General features: G+C 44.0%; 1 protein-coding gene across 3 annotated transcripts in view; it reads left to right on the top strand.

Annotated features, from left to right (window-relative positions):
- The window catches only part of MAST3 (microtubule associated serine/threonine kinase 3), a 73,243-nt gene extending 53,934 nt beyond the window's left edge, over positions 1–19,309 (top strand). Inside the window, exons 23-29 of one of the 3 annotated variants that reach the window (XR_014492899.1) lie at positions 1,635–1,835; positions 3,569–3,795; positions 6,613–6,735; positions 7,574–7,710; positions 10,424–10,605; positions 12,055–13,278; positions 14,097–19,309. Coding sequence is in view for 2 of the 3 variants with exons in the window: in XM_083366080.1 (XP_083222206.1) it covers positions 1,635–1,835; positions 3,569–3,795; positions 6,613–6,735; positions 7,574–7,710; positions 10,424–10,605; positions 12,055–13,091 (1,907 nt within the window). In the remaining variant the exon portion in view is untranslated. Of the gene's footprint in view, positions 1–1,634; positions 1,836–3,568; positions 3,796–6,612; positions 6,736–7,573; positions 7,711–10,385; positions 10,606–12,054; positions 13,565–14,096 lie in introns of those variants that run through there. The other 2 variants (XM_083366080.1, XM_083366081.1) reach the window with 2 other exon arrangements.
- The last annotated feature ends 230 nt before the right edge of the window (positions 19,310–19,539 follow it).

Below are 19,539 nucleotides of genomic sequence, written 5' to 3'. Positions count from 1 at the left end.
GGTGAAGTTTTGATATTCGTTACTATTGCATACATGCATTCACACGCACATACATGCGCGCGCGCACACACACACACACATCCTGCCTGTATTATTTTTACAAATAACTCAAGGCCAGCGAACTCAACCAACACACCTTCCTCCTCCTATTTTCCTCACAAGAACTATTCTGTGAAGTGAGTTGGGCTGAGAGTGAGTTACTGGCCCAAAATCACCCAGCTGTCTTTCGTGGCTAAAGAGGGATTTGAACTCATAGTCTCTCGCTTTCTAGCCTGATGTCTTAACCACTAGACCAGTGATGGTGAACCTTTTAGAGACTGAGTGCCCAAACTGCAACCCCAAACCCACTTAATTTATCACAAAGTGCCAGGGCCGCATCAACATTGTGGTGCCCTCGGGGGGGGGGAGGGAGGTACCTCTGTGAGTGCCGCCTCTGGCACGCAAAAACTGGGGGCGCCAAAATGGCCCACCGTGCTGCAAGGCACAAAAATGGCTGCCGGCGCGCCACGGGGTGCAGATACAAGGCACTGCACCACAGAAGAACAGGGCAGGGCTAGTGCGTGCTCGCAGCCCCATGCGCGCATGCGCGCATGTAAAATGCTTCCAGTTCACCAATTGACAATGGTTGGTGACCTCTGCTCTACCACCTCTACTTGAGCTTTGCCTCCTTTGTGCTGGGCGGGGCTCCTGCTCCGGGTTGCGGTGGCGGCCTGATGGACCTGCTGCTGGTGGCAGTGGCGCACGTGCCAACAGAGAGGGCTCTGAGTGCCGCCTCTGGCATGCGTGCCAAAGGTTCGCCACAACTGCACTAGACCAAACTGGTTGCATGAACTTTTATCTTTCTTAATCTTCAAACTTTATCTTCTACAACTAGCATGTGTGGGGATAGACTGCTTCTGAACATGAGCTTTCTATTTGGTTACTTGGTTTAGTTATTTAATTAATTTAAAGAGTAGTGACCCTTCACAAAGAATGAGAGAACTTTTCTATGCCCCAGAGATCAATGGAAATAAAAGAGGAAGAAGAGGGCCAGGATAAATGTGGGAAAATGCAGGATCCTACCTTATATCAACAGGGTTCCCACAACCTACTAAACCATCAATCTGGATTAACCAAATATTCTCAAATAACATTCTTAACCTAGAGAAATAAACAGCAATCCCAATACAATGCCCTGATGTGATGGCCTGGTTCCCACAACATGCTGAATCCCAAGCAACCCAACTTCCTTGAATACGAAAGTGGTATTTTGGGGAGAATCGGGCCATTACGTACATGTTTGCCGGTTTGAGAATGGTATGTGATGTGAACACAGGATGAATTTGGGATTAGGATTTAGCATGCTGTGTTAACCCAGATACTAACTCAAATCTTTGGTCCATCAAACTTGAAATTGTCTACAGCAGCGTTTCTCCATCTTGGCAACTTTAAGAGGCATAGACCTCTATGCCACTTAAAGTTGCCAAAGTTGTGAAACACTGGTTTACAGTGACTGGTGGTGGCTCTGCAGCATTTCAGATGGATCTTCTCCAACCCCACATAGAAATTGAGAGCAAGGAACTTCGGACCTTGCAAAGTCAAATACCCTCTCCCAAAGCTACAGGTTGCTAACGGTCCCTTTGTTTTGCTTCTAGCTGATCTGGCCAGCTTGAACCGTGTCCGTCTCAGGAGCAACAGCACAGGTACTAAGAGGTCCACCTCAAGAGGTTCGGATCGCGAGGGCAGTTATCGATGGCCCCCCCACAAGGATTCTGCAGGGAAGCTGCCAGCATCTTCCAGTGGCAGAGTGCCAAAGTCAGCTTCAGTTTCTGCATTATCACTTATCATCAATTCAGGTCAGTGGGACAAATAATTCCTGGTCACAAATGGTTCTAGCAGTGCAGAAGTGGATAAGCAGGGCCAAACACACCACTGTGGTCACACTGAGTTCCTGATATGTTAGGAGTCCTTTAAGAGCCTTAACACCTAATGGGAGCTTGTAAATGCAACCAAGGAATGGCAAGAGAGTGGCCGGAGAGCCTTTTGTGCAGCTTCCTTATATAAAAAAAAAGTTGTCAGATTTTTTAAAAAATACCATTAGAAAGATTACATGGAGAGGAATCGTAACAATTGATTGTATTTCTTTTTCGGTGAAATGGGGCTAGAGCAGGACTCCTCAACCTTGGTGACTTTAAGACTTGTGGACTTCCAACTCCCAGAATTCCTCAGCCAGCTTTGGTGGCTGAGGAATTCTGGGAGTTGAAGTCCACAAGTCTTAAAGTTGCCAAGGTTGAGGACCCCTGGGCTAGAGGATTATAGCTGCTGATATCTTAGGAGACAGAGCGTGCATGGGTCAATTGGGGAAAAAGGCTGTTGGCCACTGTTTGGCTACTAGGAATTTCTGGGTGTCCTTTGCATTTTGAAGTTGTCCGAAATGAAGACAATACAATGTACAACTATTCATTTAGTGACCATTGAAAGTTACAATGGCACTGAAAAAAGCGACCTATGACTGTTTTTCACACTTAATGACTGTTGCAGCATCCCCCTGGTCACCTGATCGGAATTTGGATGCTTGGCAACTGGTTCATATTTATGACGGTTGCAATGTCCCAGGATCATGTCATCACCTATTGGGACCCTCTGACAAGCACAGTCAAGAAGCCAGATTCACTTGACAATCTTGTTACTAACTTAACAACTGCAGTGATTCACTTAACAACGGTGGCAAGAAATGTCTTAAAATGGAGCAAAATTCACTGACCTGCTCCCTTGCTTAACAATGGCAATTTTGGGCTCAATTGTGGTCGTAAGTCAAGAACTACCTGTAACGGATTGTTTTCAAACTTTGAGTTGTTGTGTGTGTGGGGGGGGGGCGGATTGGTTTTTTTTACTTTTTCTTTTTCTTCTCTTTTTTGGAAATATTGATACAGAAGTGCTGTGAGAAAGAGAAACAGAGAAAGATTTCCATTAACTGCTTGCTTAGATTCTTTTCCACTGGAGATTTGTAGTACTGCAATTCAGTTATAGCCATGGCAAATCTAGACAGCACACTAAAAAGCAGAGACATCACCCTGCCAACAAAAGTGCGTATAGTCAAGGCTATAGTCTTCCCAGTTGCAATGTATGGCAGTGAAAGTTGGACCATAAGAAAGGCTGAGCGCCAAAGAATTGAGGCCTTTGAACTGTGGTGCTGGAGAAGACTCCTGCGAGTCCCTTGGACTGCAAGGCGATCAAACCGGTCAGTCCTAGAGGAGATCAACCCTGACTGCTCTTTAGAAGGCCAGATCCTGAAGTTGAAACTCAAATACTTTGGCCACCTAGTGAGAAGGAAGGACTCACTGGAGAAGAGCCTAATGCTGGGAAAGGTTGAGGGCAAGAGAAGAAGGGGACGACAGAGAATGAGGTGGCTGGATGGAGTCACTGAAGCAGTAGGCATGAGCTTAAATGGACTCCAGAAGATGGTAGAGGACAGGAAGGCCTGGAGGAATGTTGTCCATGGGTCAGACACAACTTTGCAACTTATCAACAACAACAATTCAATTATGTCAACCTTATCATTATCCTCCCCCTTCCTTTTTTTTAACAGATGACTTTAGTGGGGCTGTTCTCAGGAGCCCCATCTCACCCCGCTCCCTCTCTTCCAATCCTTCATCTCGTGATTCTTCTCCAAGTCGGGACTCCATGCTTGGTGGCACCACTCTGCGACCTCCCATTGTCATCTACAGCTCGGGGAAGAAGTATGGCTTCTCCTTGAGGGCCATCCGTGTCTACATGGGTGACAGCGATGTTTACACTGTGCACCACATGGTTTGGGTAAGCCAAAAGCACACACTTTTTTCTTTCAGGTTGATTGAACGTGAGGGGAAAAAGAATTTTGGATCATAGGATCTTACTGTAAAACCCTAGTAAGGGCACACCTGGAATACTGCAACCAATTTTGGTCACCATAGAACAAAAAAGACGTTGAGACTTTGGAAAAAAAAATCAGAGGAGAGCATCTAAGATGATCAAAGGCCTGGAGACTAAAACATATGAAGAACGGCTGCAGGTCTTGGGTTTGGCTAGTCTAAAGAAAAGAAGAAACGGGTGACACGATAGCAGTATTTCAGTATTTGAGGTGCTGCAACAAAGAAGAGGGGGTCAATCTCCTCTTCTCTTCTCTTCTCTTCTCTTCTCTTCTCTTCTCTTCTCTTCTCTTCTATTCTATTCTATTCTCTTCTATTCTCTTCTATTCTATTCTACACAGTGTATTCATCTAGTTCAGGGTTGTTTAAAATCGTACCGCAGCATGGTTTACAGATGACAAGATACAGGGTAGGCATTCAGACCTAGCATGAATGCCTCATCCCAACCTAGCTTTATATGTGAACTAGGTCCCTAAAATTTGTCTAAGTTACAGAAGTCACGGTTAATAATGTGGGAGAGTTAAGTGAAGTCATAAAGTGTTAGTGCTTGTATGGGGAGTGAATATAGTTCTTTGGCTTACAATAAGGCATGAATCCCGCCATTGTATTTTTATTAATAACCCAAAATAACTTTGCTTTGTATGATTTTGCTAAAAGCCATAGAATTAAAGAGGGGCTTGTAGACCAGATAATTCAGCTTAGAGCTCTACTGTAACTGATGCTGAGAGCTTCAGATAGAAAATGTCATTCCCCCTCTTTGGGACTGAAACCCTTTAATTGGAACAGCAAGCAAAGCGGGATTGTCAGGTAGAATCTGTGGGTGATTTGCAATAGATGTGCAAGGATTATAGGTAAGGTAAAGGTTCCCCTGCACATGCGTGCTAGTTGTTTCCGACTCTAGGGGCCAGTGCTCATCTCCGTTTCAAAGCCGAAGAGCCAGCGCTTGTCCGAGGACGTCTCCGTGGTCATGTGGCCGGCATGACTAGATGCCAAAGGCGCACGGAACGCTGTTACCTTCCCACCGTAGTGGTCCCTATTTTTCTACTTGCATTTTTACGTGCTTTCAAACTGCTAGGTTGGCAGAAGCTGGGACGAGTAACAGGCGCTCACTCTGCTACGCAGCACTCGGGATTCAACCCACCAAACTGCCGACCTTCTGATCGACAAGCTCAGCGTCCTAACCCACTGAGCTACCGCGTCCCTATGCAAGGATTATATGCTCCTAATAATCACCATGAAGCATCTTTTACTCCTTAAATCACTTTGCTGAAAAAGAACACTCTAGAGGAGAATCAGAAATGCAGGTTTTGTTTTGTGAAGGATCTTTGGCAGGTTTTCCAAACACAGTCATTAATTCCTAGCCAGGTAATTTTTAGCAAAAGGATAAATGAAAACAGAAAAATCAGTGCCACTAAACTCCTACCGTGGTCCAGCCTTTCCCAAAATGAGGCCAGGCATCCTACCTAGTGGATGTGAAGAAAGAGGTTGAAGGAGGAAGACTCCAGCTTGATCCCCCCAGAAAAACAGCGAGAAAATACTTACAAACCACCAGGGCACTATGGATTCCATCCTAGGACACTTCTACTTTTGTTGAACCTCTGTTAATTCTCTTTCTTTTTTGAGGACCTGAACAAGTATAGTAGGTGTACAACTCAGGCTTTTGGTAAAAGCTGAGGCCTGAGTATGCTTCTAAATCTGGTTTTAATATAACATACATCTAAAGCAGAAATTTTGGTCCTGGGCTATAATTTCACCCATAACAGACATGCATTTTTTTAAAAAATTCAAATCTTCCCACTCTCTAAAGTGTTTTTACCAAATAATAATAAAACTTCAATAAAGGTAATAAAAAAAATCAAACCAGTGGCTGAACAGTGCATAGTTTGTGCACCGAGGGAGAATCCTAGATTCACTTTTTTCCAAGTTGGAAGTAGCACAACTAAATAACGAAACATGATTTTTACTGGGTGTGCTCATCTTTTCTGCTGGATTGGGAGCAAGTGAAGTGGAAGGTGGAAGGGGTGGGTGGGTGGAGGACACAGAGATGACCGGACAAGTCTATGAAAGAGAAAGCTACTTGCATACTTAATTCTCCATCTGCCTGTATGAGCATATATTTTCAAACATTCATAAGTGGATTAAATAATAATAATAATAATAATAATAATAATAATAATAATAATAATAATAATAATAATAAGAAGAAGAAGAAGAAGAAGAAGAAGTAGTAGTAGTAGTAATAGTAGTAGTTGGAAGGGACCTTGGAGGTCATCTAGTCCAACCCCCTGCTCAGGCAGGAAACCCTATACCATTTCAGACAAATGGCTGCCCAGTCTCTTCTTAAAAACTTTCAGTGTTGGAGCTTCTGCAGGCAGGTTGTTCCACTGATTAATTGTTCTAACTGTCAGGAAGTTTCTCCTTGGTTCTCGGTTGCTTCTCTCCTTGACTAGTTTCCATCCATTGCTTCTTGTCCTGCTTTCAGGTGCTTTGGAGAATAGCTTGACTCCCTCTTCTTTGTCGCAGCCCCTGAGATATTGGAACACTGCTATGACGTCACCCCTCACCCTTCTCTTCGTTAAACTACACATACCCAATTCCAGCAACCGTTCCCTATATGTTTTAGCCTCCAGTCCCCCAATCATCTTTGTTGCTCTTCTCTGTACCCTTTGTAGATTCTCACAAAAGTTTTCAGGGATGACGATCTATCTTTTCATTTCTGTCACAGAATGTAGAGGATGGGAGCCCAGCTCATGACGCGGGACTCCGAGCGGGAGATCTCATCACTCATGTGAATGGGGAGTCGGTCCTGGGCTTGGTTCACATGGATGTCGTAGAGCTGTTGTTGAAGGTATGTTCCTTCAGCCGGAAATAACACCCCTGGTCAATATTGCGATAAATAAAACAAAGATGGTTTATTATAAATGCAACAGGAGAATCACAAAACTGACAAATAATGCCTTTGACAATACTATTACAGGAAGCACAAATGGTGAAAAACTGAGAGATACAAGCTGATGGGATATGCCTTTCAAAAGCTATCTATGAAAAACTCAGAACGAAATGGGTTCCAAGTAGTAATTTCCAAGCACACTTGTTTTGCTTAGTCTAAAACAGGTAGTCCTTGACGTACAACCACAGTTGAGACGAGAATTTGCATTGTTAAGCAAGGTGGTTGTTAACTGAGTTGCACCTGATTTTATGACATCATTGCAGTTAAGTAAACTGCATTAAGCAGATCTGGCTTTCCACCATTGCCTTTGTCAGATGCTGGCCAGGAAGGTTGCAGGTGGCAATCTCGTGTCCCCTTGACGTCACAACCATCATAACTGCTAAGTTTGTAAGCCGCCCTGAGTCTTCGGAGAAGGGCGGGATATAAATGGAATTAAAAAATAAAAAAAAATAAAAAAAAATACATGCTGGTTGCCAAGTGCCCAAATTTTGATCCTATGTCCACAGACAGGCTGAAACAGTCATAAAATGTGACGACCGGTTGTAAGTCACTTTTTTCAGTGCTGATATAACTTCAGGCAGTCGCTAAACAAGGGGTTGTGACTCGAGAACTACCTGTAATGTGACATGTTATATCCATAAATGTCCGTAGCATTTCTGTGAATGGTGGGGAGGTATCCTTTGAAATACTGCCTTTTTGGGGGGCCCGGCAGCTCTTGATTGTGTCCCTCTTACAGAGTGGAAACAAGGTGTCACTGAGAACAACTGCCCTTGAGAACACTAGCATCAGAGTGGGCCCTGCACGCAAGAATAGTTCCAAGACACGGATGGCCCGCCGGTGTAAGAAGAGTCGCAAACGGGACGGCCAGGACAGGTAGGTGGCCAGGATCAAGCAAAGAAGTTAATAGAATTGGTGTTGAACTTGAGGAAAGTAATTAAGACTAGTTTGGAATTAGGTGGAGCCTGGTGCTTTAAATGAGTTATGTGCATCATTGTAATCCAGTAAGGAAGGTCTTTCATGGTTTGTGAGTAGGCCCATCTCTTGTTCTACCTGTACTAGTTCTGACAAGGGTGGGCAAGCTACAAGCTACCTGAGCATCCTTATCCCACTTTTTCTGGGAGCCCCCTAAGGCCCTCTAAATTTGTCCTGCAACCTGACAGCAAAATGATGGTTTTTGCGGGGGTTTTCAACATTATCCCTAAATATACTGAAAATAAAGTAAGGTAGTGCCTCAGTACTCGTCATTCATTGGTTCCAGGAGGCATGATGAGTACCAAAAATGAGTACCAAATAAATTTTTCTCATGAGGGATAATGTAGTGAGTCACAAGGCAACAGATAGCGACAGATTCTAGCTTGTGTGTTGAGTACCAAAGAAACTATCGTTACCTGGACAAAATGTTCACATCAAAATGTGCTGAGTACCAAATTTCAAAGCAGTTGAGTACCAAGGTACCACTGTATGTAAGATCTCATGAGACTCTTGTCTGTTGAGTTAGCTGCAGTGACTCAGTCACACCCCTGTAACCCTCAGAGCTCCAGTCTTTTAAAATAGAATAAAAAAATACATCCCCTCACCACAAGAATTTCTTCCTCCCCTTATGTTCTTGCTTTTATTAGCCACAGCCACCGACAGAATATGCAGCAGAATATACCAATGGGTCTCCGCAGGATGGCCGACCTCATGCCCAGGGGAGGATTTTAAACCATACTATGTTAGACACGAACTTTCAGCACACTTAGGGTGCCTTCTATGGGGAAACAGGGTGGTAGTTCCCCAAAAGCACAGAGAAAGGACAGTAATAACACTGCACGAGGGACACCCTGGGATCGTAAAAATGAAAGCCCTAGCTAGAAGCTATGTGTGGTGGCCGGAAATAGATGCCAACATAGAAAATTATGTCGCAGGCTGTTACCCTTGCCAGCTAACTAGATCAGCCCCACCGCAAAACACACCACACAGATGGGAGGCAACAAAGAACCCATGGTCCAGGGTCCATCTGGACTTTGCTGGACCGTTCCAGGGGCAAACATTCCTTATAGCTGTTGATAGCTTCTCAAAATGGCTTGAAATTGCCCCAATCCATAGCACCACCTCTATTAACACAATTCAGGCTTTACGGGGTTTTTTTGCTACACATGGCCTCCCTGACACCCTTGTCACTGACAATGGACCCCAATTTACATCCCGCGAATTCCAGATATTCACGAGGGGCAACTCTATTAAACACGTAACTTCAGCTCCCTTCCACCCCTCCTCCAACGGGATGGCTGAAGTCATGGTGAGAACCACCAAGGACGCCCTCAGAAAAATTGTTCAAGGCAACTGGCATCGCAGACTCTCCCAATACCTTCTCGCCCAGCATTCCACACCCTGCACCACCACCCGAAAATCACCAGCAGAACTACGATGGGGTCGAAGACTGATCACCCGCTTAGATAGAATGCACCCAGACAGAAGCAACATTGAAAACGAACATCCCCTTCCATCAAGAACTTTTTCCATTGGACAAACCGTATGGGCCCGTAACTATGCATCAGGTCCAAAATGGCTGCAAGGCACCATAATCGACCAAACAGGGCCACTTTCTTACATTATACAAACCCAATTCAACGAAAACATCCGCAGACATTTAGATCAATTACGGAAGCGACAACCCCAAAACATTCCACCACCCACCCCGCCCCGCACATCACCACAAATGCAAACTGAAAACCAACAAATCCCCACATTCTACCAACCAGCACCAGGGGAAGGGGAACAAGAGAACGTCGGAACCCCAAGACGCTCCAACAGAAGAAGGCAACCGCCAGCATATCTACGAGACTTCGAATGGGGGGGCAAGACACGACAACAGAGGGAGAGGAACGGCACCAGTTCAGGGGAGGGGTAAGGGGTGATATGTATTCATCAGTTATTGTTATAAGTGTTCACATGTTAATAACATATTAATTAGTTATGTTACAGCAAGTTGGAAAAGGTTCGTGAGGTAAATCTCCCTTGACAGTTCAGCACGCGGCAATTTGACAGCTGTCAAATTGCCGGCAGCCAACACGCAGGCGCAAGGTTGACAGCTCCACATGCGGACCCGAGCTGTCAGAAACTAATGCAGACGATTGGCCCAGCCATCGAGCGGGAACGCAGCGGGTCCAGGGATTGGCAGAACCAACATTTGGCGGACTATATAAGGGAGCTGTGACCCCATTGTTATGCCTTGGTGTATCTCAATAAACCAAGAAGCTGAACCTGCTGTCTCGCGTAATCCTTATCCCAATAAAACACTAAAACTGGCTGAGTAGCACAGGATAGTGATTTATCAAGATAAAGCTGATAAATCAACCTCAAATCAACTGTCATTCTGGTAAGTCTCAGCCTGCCTCTTCAGATGTTGGAACCCTTAGTGCGCGGATCTTCAAACGTTGCTTCAACTTTTATGGTTTGTGGACTTCAACTCCCAGAACTCATTAGCCAGCATGCCTGGCTGAGGAGTTCTGGGAGTTGAAGTCCACAAGTCATAAAAGGGCCAAGTTTGAAGACCCCTGCCTTAGTGAGTGTCATTTTCCCCTCCCCCCCTCCTCCTTCCTAGACGGAAATCCCTATTCAAGAAGATCTCGAAGCAAACATCCGTTCTGCACACCAGCCGCAGCTTTTCCTCTGGGCTCCATCACTCTCTCTCGTCCAGTGAGAGTCTTCCCGGATCCCCAACGCACAGCTCATCCCCAGGATCTACCGCTTCTTGCCGCAGCCCTGTCCCAGATTTTGTGCCAGGTAGGACCTTGTGAATCTCTTACCAAGTCCTTTTTCCTTCTAGATTTCTTCAATCAGCTACATTGGTTTTGATGAATAAAGGTTGGGCATTATTTTTTTTCTTAAAATAATAAATTCTGTTATGCAGCCCACCAGGTTTATTTTCATTACCACTCAAACGGAACACGTTAGCCTTTAGGTAAGTAATCCGTACAGGCGGTCCTCGATTTACGACCACAATTGAGCCCAAAACTTCTATTGCTAAGTGAGACATTTGTTGAATGAGTTTTGCCCCATTTACTACCTTTCCTGCCACTGTTGTTAAATTAGTGACACAGTTGTTAAGTGAATCTGGCTTCCCAGTTGACTTCGCTTGTCAGAAGGTCACCAAACTGTTGTAAGTCGAGGATTAACTGTACTTCTCTAAGTTACTGACGGGAAGCTTTTTGGAAATAACATCTATTAAGAAATTTACCACCTATGTTTATCAATCTATTACATCCCAGTTGCCCCATATTTTATCAGCACATCCTATTCTTCCTTCTGTAGGACTCTCTTCTCAAGCTGCCGCTTGAATGATTACTTTCATTCAAGAGTAAAGCTTCAGATTTTGTTAATGTTTCCTGCTTTAACTGTGAATTAATTACTGAAAAGAAAAGTTGGACTCCTCAGATTACTTGTTCACTTTGGCCAAAAGGTTACTCTGATGTCTTATTATTAACAGATTTATCTTCTTTATCAAAGTAGAAAAGTCTTAACAAACAAAACCCAGCTGCTTGAAAAGATAAATTATACAGGCACCTTGGTTTATTAAAAGCGAGAATTCATAAAAACACAATCCTTTTTCAGCCAGTTGTGAAATAACAGCATATAAATGATGATGATGATGATGATGTAATAATAATAAATTCTATGTTACTCTACTACAAATTGGTTTTGAGAAAAGACTGCATTAAAAACAATGCAAATACAAAAAATAAGTGACAGGAACAAAACAAGACAAAGGGTAAGGGGGGCCACCACTGAGAAGGCCCAGTCATGGGATTTTTTTTAGATAAAATTCCCTCAGTGATGGGAGTCTCAACAAGGTTTCTCTCCATGATCCAACTGAACAGGTACATTCATTTCAGAGCAATGGACTTGAAGATATCCAGGCCCTAAGCCATGTAGGATGGTAATTGTTTTGAGGATCTTTTTAATCAAAATGTTTTTGATTTATTGAAACTTTTAAGCACGAGGGTTAATAACTTTTAAGCATGAGGTTAATTAGGAAATGGTGTCTGCAGCCATGTATTAATGCATCAAGCTTTTAAAGGCTTTTTAGGTTAAACTAATTCTAGACTTAACAGTTTGAAATACATATTTTGTATGTATGTATTTAATATGAAGCAAGTCAGTGGTGGTAGAAGTATCTTCTGCCACCAGATGTATATACAGTATGTTCCTCCTAATTGCTTCTATTTTTGTCAGATTCCATCTCACCCCAGAGTCCCTCCCCATCCTCCAGCACCCCCACTTCTCCAGCAGGACAGATCCGACCAAGCTCCCTACATGGCTTGGCACCAAAGGTCAACAGTCATCGCTACAAGGTTGGGCGCCGCAAGTCAACAAGCAGCATCCCACCCTCCCCGTTGGCCTGCACTCCCTCCTCCGTCCCCCAACCTCCCTCCCCCCAAAGATCCCCTTCACCACTTCCATTGTTTACAAAAAACGTCCAGACATTCCAAGGCAAGACCTTGTCTCCGCCTACAATGGTCCGTCAAGTGTCCCGGCCTCGCAGTGCAGACAGCTCCCGTTCCCCACTTCTCAAACGAGTCCAATCCACAGAGAAAATCCCTACTTGTCTTGCTGAAAAAGTGGTTGGCAGCCGAAAGCTCATGCTGGAGACACCAATCTTGGGAAATGGAGGTGCCAGGGAGAGTGGCATGGTCACCCTGGGAGATGCTGGTATTTCTCGAGTTCGGGACTGGTCTGAGGAACGTTATGATCGAGACCACGAAGTGGTGGTGATGCGGCGGCTGAACTTGTCTGAGCGCCGGGACTCTTTCAAGAAGCAGGAAGCAGTTCAGGAGGTGAGCTTTGACGAGCCAGAACTTACATCCAGTGGTGAGGCCCAAGCAGAGAGTAAACCTGGAGACTGGCAGCATGGATCTCATGCAGCTTCCTGGGTGGAGGACAGGTCTTGCTGCTCAGCTGCCCCTGATCCCCAGCTGCCCCTTGTGCCCCACATTGCAGTGCAAGGTGATGAGCCAGCAGGAATCACAGCCACATGGGAATGCCAAGGATCATATCCTGTGCAGCTGGAGGCCCGGGTCTACACTGAGCAAGACGATGGGACAATGGCTGTTGAGTACAAGAGTGTCTCCTCCCAGCACTGGGGAAATTGGGAAGAGAGGGAGTCTTCACCCGCTGTTGGAGTCACACACAGGACAACCCATGGGGAGAAGGCAGCGAACTCACCTTCGCCCTCCCAGAAGTGGCAGTTGCAGGAGAATTTGGAAAAATGACTGGAAGACCTGTTAAAACCACTTGTCCCTAGCGGACCCAAGGGGGTGCTTCAAAGAAAGCAAGCCAATGACGAGGACTGAGAACTTTGGGATCCCAATTTCATTCTGCTGGTGGGGTCTTTTCTAGCTGTTTACCACTTCCTCCTCCTTCCTGGGCAGCACTCTGTGTTCCTCCTCACAGGGCAGGGTGAGTGGTGATTCAGGCTGGAGATAAAGGCAATGCTGCTTTTTCTACTAATTAGAAAAAAGTTCCCATTTCAGTCAGATTCGGGGCTAACAGATTTGGTTCCATTTGGTGCCCTAAAACTAAGAATTAAGTTTTCCCACCCGTGCACTGGGTATCCTCTGGAGCGTGAACACTCCACAATTAATCATTTTCCCCACTGTCCCCTGGGCTAACTGCTGACGGTGAGAAAAGGTAATGAAATAGCAAGGGATGTGAAGTATCTTTGCTGCCTTATGTAAGTAGCTAGGGCAGGGGTAGGCAACCTTGGCTCTTTTATGACTCGCGGACTTCAACTCCCAGAATTCCTGAGCCAGCATAGCTGGCTCAGGAATTCTGGGAGTTGAAGTCCGCGAGTCATAAAAGAGCCAAGGTTGCCGACCCCTGAGCTAGGGGCACAGTCTGTTCATTCCAGGGAGTCTCTTCTCTTGCACTGAAACTGGTGAAAAGAGAAATGGTAGCAATGGTTGAAAAACTCCAAATCCCAAACCTGTGACATCTGTAAACATTGCAGTGTGGGTGGTTCCGACAGATGTAATTCTTCAAAGAACCTCGGAGGCATTGTTTACCTTAAGGAGTCTTTAATCAAAAGAGCATAGCTTCGGCAAGTACAGGTTCAAGCCAAAATCTGGATTCCCCTCCCCTAAGCACACAGTATCAAAGCACAGTTCCTCCCTCTAATTAACCGTCATAAATCACGTTCTCCAATTAGTTTGAATTGTAAGCTTTCCCTCCTGTTAAACAACCCGCCAAATTCTTATCTTCTCTTATTTTCAAAACAGCCCTGAGAGACATTCTTCCTACTCCCCCCAGCATCAACTAATTCTGACTCTTAAAAACTAACGCACAGGTTTTAAAGAAGCACAGCTGCCTCTCCACATGTTGTCAAAGCAAGAACATCTGATGTTAGCAGCGTTGACATGCAGTGCCTGTGTATGCTGTTGATACCCTAACCCAGGGGTAGGCAACCTTGGCTCTTTGATGACTCTGGTTCAGGAATTCTGGGAGTTGAAGTCTACGAGTCATAAAAGAGCCAAGGTTGCCTACCCCTGCCCCTAACCTAATGCCAGCTCTTGTCTTGCAACTGTTTGATCAAGAATTGAGGAGAAGAGCCAAGCGGGTAAACAAGAAAAACGGCGTGGTCCCGATCAGTTTATATCCAGGAACTTTCATCGGAGAAATTCAGAAATCTTCGGTTTCATTTGCATTATCTTTTCTGTATGTGACTTCAAGACTTTCTTTTGGGGGACAGTTGTGGGGGTGTGTGTCTCCATTTGGTTGTATGATAGTTACTGTGAAAGAATAAGGTGGGGTTCCTCATCCTGCCCCATTCCTAGATCTACTGCAACCCGCCCCCCCCCCCAAAAAAAATAGGGGAATGAGATTTGGAGAGCATCTTCTCCCTCTTTGCATCTCCTCTGCAGCAGATGGAAACTTCTTGGGGAGATGTCCTCAAAAAGGTTTTGAAGGTGTCTCTGTCTCTGAACATGAGTCAGACACATCAACATGCTTTCCAAATGATGCACTCATTCTCGGGAGATCACAGCCAAATGCAGGCACAAGTTCAAATTCAGCAAAGTACAGGAAGTCCTCAACTTAGGACTGGGCGTTTAGCAACCATTCGAAGTTCTGATGGACTCAAAAAAGCTACCAGCTGTCGTCAAAGTTATGACTGCCACACCACCCCTGCAGTCATGCAAGTGCAGTTTGGGGCGCTTGACAACTGGCTTACATTTACAACCAGTTGCAGTATCCTGTGGTCATGTGATCACAGTTTATGACATTTTTTGCCATTTACCAGCTCGATTCAGATAGATGATCACACGATTTGTTTAATGACTATGGTGGTTCACTTAACAGCCATCATAAAAATGGTCATAAAATCGAATCTAGTCACATGGTGAGTTGACTTACGACCGCAAGAGTTTATAACCAAAATTCCAGGCTCAGTTGTGGTCATAAGTTGAGGATTAGTCAGTTCTTATTGGTATTTCCAATGAAGGATCTTAAGTATCAAGGTGTAAGAAATACTTTTCTTTCTGCATGAGACTTTGCCAGTGTTGACAGATTCAGCTTAGATGGTTCAAAGGTTTGATCTGGTATAGGACAACTCCATGTCCTATTTTGTCCTGGCTGCTTCTCTCAAGGTTCCTAATAGTATCTGGGAAGTTGCAGTTGCAACAGATCCACAGAGTGCCAAGTTGGAGCAGGCTGTCCTATTTTCTCAGAAACAGCTATCCAGCATTATTTTTAAAGTTTAATCTGGATGTAAGGATGGGTCTCTGCAGATGAATGTGGCTTAGGGCAGTTGGGTGAGACTCAGAAGGTAGATGTTTCTGAAAGTGTATATCCAGCTCTGCATTCTCTCTTTCTAAGGCTCATTGAATACTTAACATGAATGCAGGAATTTCAAATGTAAACCATCGTGATCATAAGTAGAGGTAAACCCAGTTTTATGATAATTTTTTCTGTTGGTCACGTAGCGAATTAGACAGTCGTTAAACCAATCCAGCTCCCCAATGGGTGTTTTTTGGCTGGAAATTGGTTAAAAAAAGGCACATTACAATTCCCATGACCACAGGACATTGCAACCAGTTGTAAGTGTTAGCCAGTTGCCAAGCACCTGAACTGCAATCACGTGATCGCAGGGTTGATGCAGCAGTCATTAGCGTGAGTACAGATTTTAAAATTGTTTTTTCCAAGATTGTTATAACTTTGAACCACTGTTAAATAAGCAATTGTAAGTTGTTCCTCTTTCCCTGAGATCCCCCGCTAGTAAGCCTTTTCCTCAAATGCTACTCTTGGTTCCTCTTTTACAAAACCACAAGACCAAGATCTGATATAAACACAGCGGTTGAACTGCAGTTATTTCATGATGTTCGGCTGTCTTCTAATCTCTAGTTTGTGGTCTTCTCAATAACCTTTTTTATCCAAAGTGCATTTGTAACTGCTGGCAGCAGTACACGCTTTACATTTTGTTTCATTGGGGAAATCTCTGGTTTCCCCTCCTTTATTTCTCTCTGGTTTTTAAGCTGTTATTTGAGCGGTTGTCCAGCGCATGAAAGAAAACTGGCTTCTTTCTCACAGAAGGGAGGAACTAGGCTTGGTGGCTTGCAAAGCAAAAAAAAAAATTCATAGAAAACTGTCATTTGCACATAATAAATGCTTTCCCAGAGGGAAGGAGGGGGCAAGAACTCCAAATCCTTTTTCCTATTTTCACAGGAATCTCATTATACTTGGAAAATAGAGAATATTGAATTCTTAAGTTTCATCACTGGGTAAACTCTCAATTACATCAGTGCCTACAAGAATTGGTTTAAAATGATGATTTAAGGAATGAGCAATGTACAGGTAGCCCTCAACTTACAACCACAACTGAGTTCAAAATTTCTGGTGCTAAGCAACACGGTTCTTAAGTGAATTTTTCCCCATAAGAGCCGTGGTGGCATAGTGGTTAAAGTGCAACATTGCAGGTAATTCTACCCACTGCCAGCAGTTTAATCCTGACCAGCTCAAGGCTGACTCAGCCTTCCATCCTTCTGAGGTGGGTAAAATGAGGACACAGATGGTTGGGGGCCATATGCCGACTCTGTAAACCGCTTAGAGAGGGATGTAAAGTACTGTGAAGTGGTATATAAGTTTAAGTGCTCTTGCTATTTTACTACTTTTGCCACAGCTATGAAGCAAATCACTGCAGTTGTTAAGTGAATCATGTGGTCGTTAAGTGAATCTGGCTTCCCCCATTGACCTTGCTTGCTGGAAGCCAGCTGGGAAGGTTACAAATGGTAATCACATGATCTCAGGATAGTGTGGCTATCATAAATATATGCCAGTTGCTAAGTGCCCAAATTTTGATCATGTGACCGTGGGAATGGTACAACGGTTGTAAGTGTGAAAACTGGGCATGTCATTTTTTTCAGTGCTGTTGTAACTTCAAAGTCACTAAATGAGTGGTTGTAAGCCGAGGACTACCTGAAACATACACCGATAGACTTATTTTTGGCCAACGACAAAGCCAAGAAGGTGGCTTCATTCTGGCAGTTTAAAGTTTGATCTAGATCAGGGGTAGGCAACCTTGGCTCTTTTATGACTCGTGGACTTCAACTTCCATAATTCCTGAGCCAGATCTAGACACAGAAGAACAAAAAATAGCCGAGGACATTTTGTACTGCTTATTCAACTAAGGTGGGGAGTTGCTGACCCATCGTCACTGTCTCTTGTGTCGTCCTTTCCCTCCTTTTATTCAAAGTACTTCCCTTCAGCGCTAACAAGATAAGGTGGCACCAGTTCAGGCTTTCCCTTCCGGCCAAGTCACTGTGCCGATTGGTCTGGCTTTTTTCTGCGAAAATACTTTGCTATAGGCCTGGAAATAGGTTGCAGGATTTGATTGGTCCTTTTGCTAGAGACCGAATTCAGTCTGGTGTTGGAAATCCTGTGCCTAGAGAGGCTCACGTTCATTATTGCCCAGCCCAGGAACCTTTAATGGCTCTTCATAGTCCGCAAGGAAGACAAAGCGTAAAGCTTAGTTTCATCTGGCTTTACAAACATGTCCCTTGGCCACAATCAGATGTGAATTGTCCTTTCTTTCTTGGGGGATTTTTTAAAATTTCCAGTTGAGCATACAACTACTAGGGACTTCTCAATGACCTATCATCCAAGCCTTAACCTGGACCTACGCTCCTTAGCTTCTCAAGATCAGCCATTAGCTGTGTTTCTTACAGAGGCTAGTTGGATTTCAGGAGGCAGGCTGGTTTTCAATTAATTCCCCCAAATTTGCTTTCTGTGGGCCTTCTGTGCTTTTCCAAATGGATTTGGTTTCCTCAGCTTCTTCTCTCGACCTGTAAATGCTGAGGAGGTTTACACTGGGGAAGGAGAGCAAAATTTGATCTCTACTGATGCCCTTTCTTTTTCTCTCAGAGCTCACCAAGATATATCCAAAACAGGTTTTCCTCGAAACAAACTGCACTTAACAATACCCCTACACCTTTTACAATTGCATTACACAAAATAGTATCATAACTCCCACTAGAAACCTGATTGAAATAGGACTTATAAAACAAATGGAGCTGGGCCTATATATTTCTGTGTGTATTGGATGCTGCATTTATTTATTTGATGGATTTCTAGGTCTGCCACTTGTTTAATGGTTTGAGCTGCTTACACAAGCGCTAAAGTCTTCAGGTAAATAAAGGTAAAAAAATAAAGGTGATAAAACAGCTGGGCCAGGAGAAGACAAATCTCAAAGCATATGCAGGCATCTCCAACCTTGGCAACTTTTAAGACTTGTGGACTTCAACTCCTAGAATTCCTCAGCCAGCATGAGGAATTCTAGGAACTGAAGTCATCAAGTTTAAGAGTTGCCAAAGTTGGAGACCTCTGGAAGATCCCAGAGAGCTGTATCCCTTTCTCCCTCACTGCCAAGATTTAAAGACTGAATTTTGAAAGGAACTCTACATATTAGACCAGCCTTTTGATGCCCTTCAGAGGGACTGGAACTGCAGTTCTCAGAATTAGTCTACTGGCCTGGGAATTTCAGGTGCCAAAAAACACATCTGGAAGGCATTGAGTTGGGAAAGAAGAGTTTAGGCATATTTGGGTCTGCATGTCACAGCTCCTGGAAATAGTAATATTTCTGTCCTGCAATTGGCAGAAGAAGTTGTCATTGGGTGCGGTGGAAAGAACAGTTTTGACAGAAGTTTCCATACTTTTTATTCACTGCATCTCTGTAATATTTCCACCCTGGGACTTGGGCTGCACAGTGAATGGTGCAAGCAGATTGTCAGTTAACATTAACATCCAAAGAAACTCCAAAATAAAAAGCACATGGTAAGACTTTAGAATGACATGTGTGCCTGTTATTTCACGAATTTCTGAGTAACATCCAGATTAAGTTAATCAAACCTAAAATGAATGGGACTAGTGAGTCATTATGACAAATTTCCTTATAGGTTTCAATGTGTGTAACTTAAATTTATTTACTATCCCTTCACAAGCAACAGGTCTGAAACGAAGTATTAAAATAGAGGAACTAAATTTCCCAAAATAAGACATGTTGCACATAAAATGTATCTGAAATGTTTTTTAAAGGAGAAAACTGCATTTCTTTACTCAAAAATTACATTACATTTTATTCCTAGAGGAAAATACAAGCCTGCTGCTATCTTTACATATTTAAGAAATCACAATCCCACTTTAGCCCCAGGAGTGCAAGATGGCATAGCCCTC

This window comes from Vipera ursinii, assembly GCF_947247035.1.
Source record: "Vipera ursinii genome assembly, chromosome: 1".
NCBI classification, from domain to species: Eukaryota; Metazoa; Chordata; class Lepidosauria; order Squamata; family Viperidae; genus Vipera; species Vipera ursinii.
Note: the sequence above shows the minus strand (reverse complement) of the source record. Positions and strands in the feature narration are given on the sequence as shown.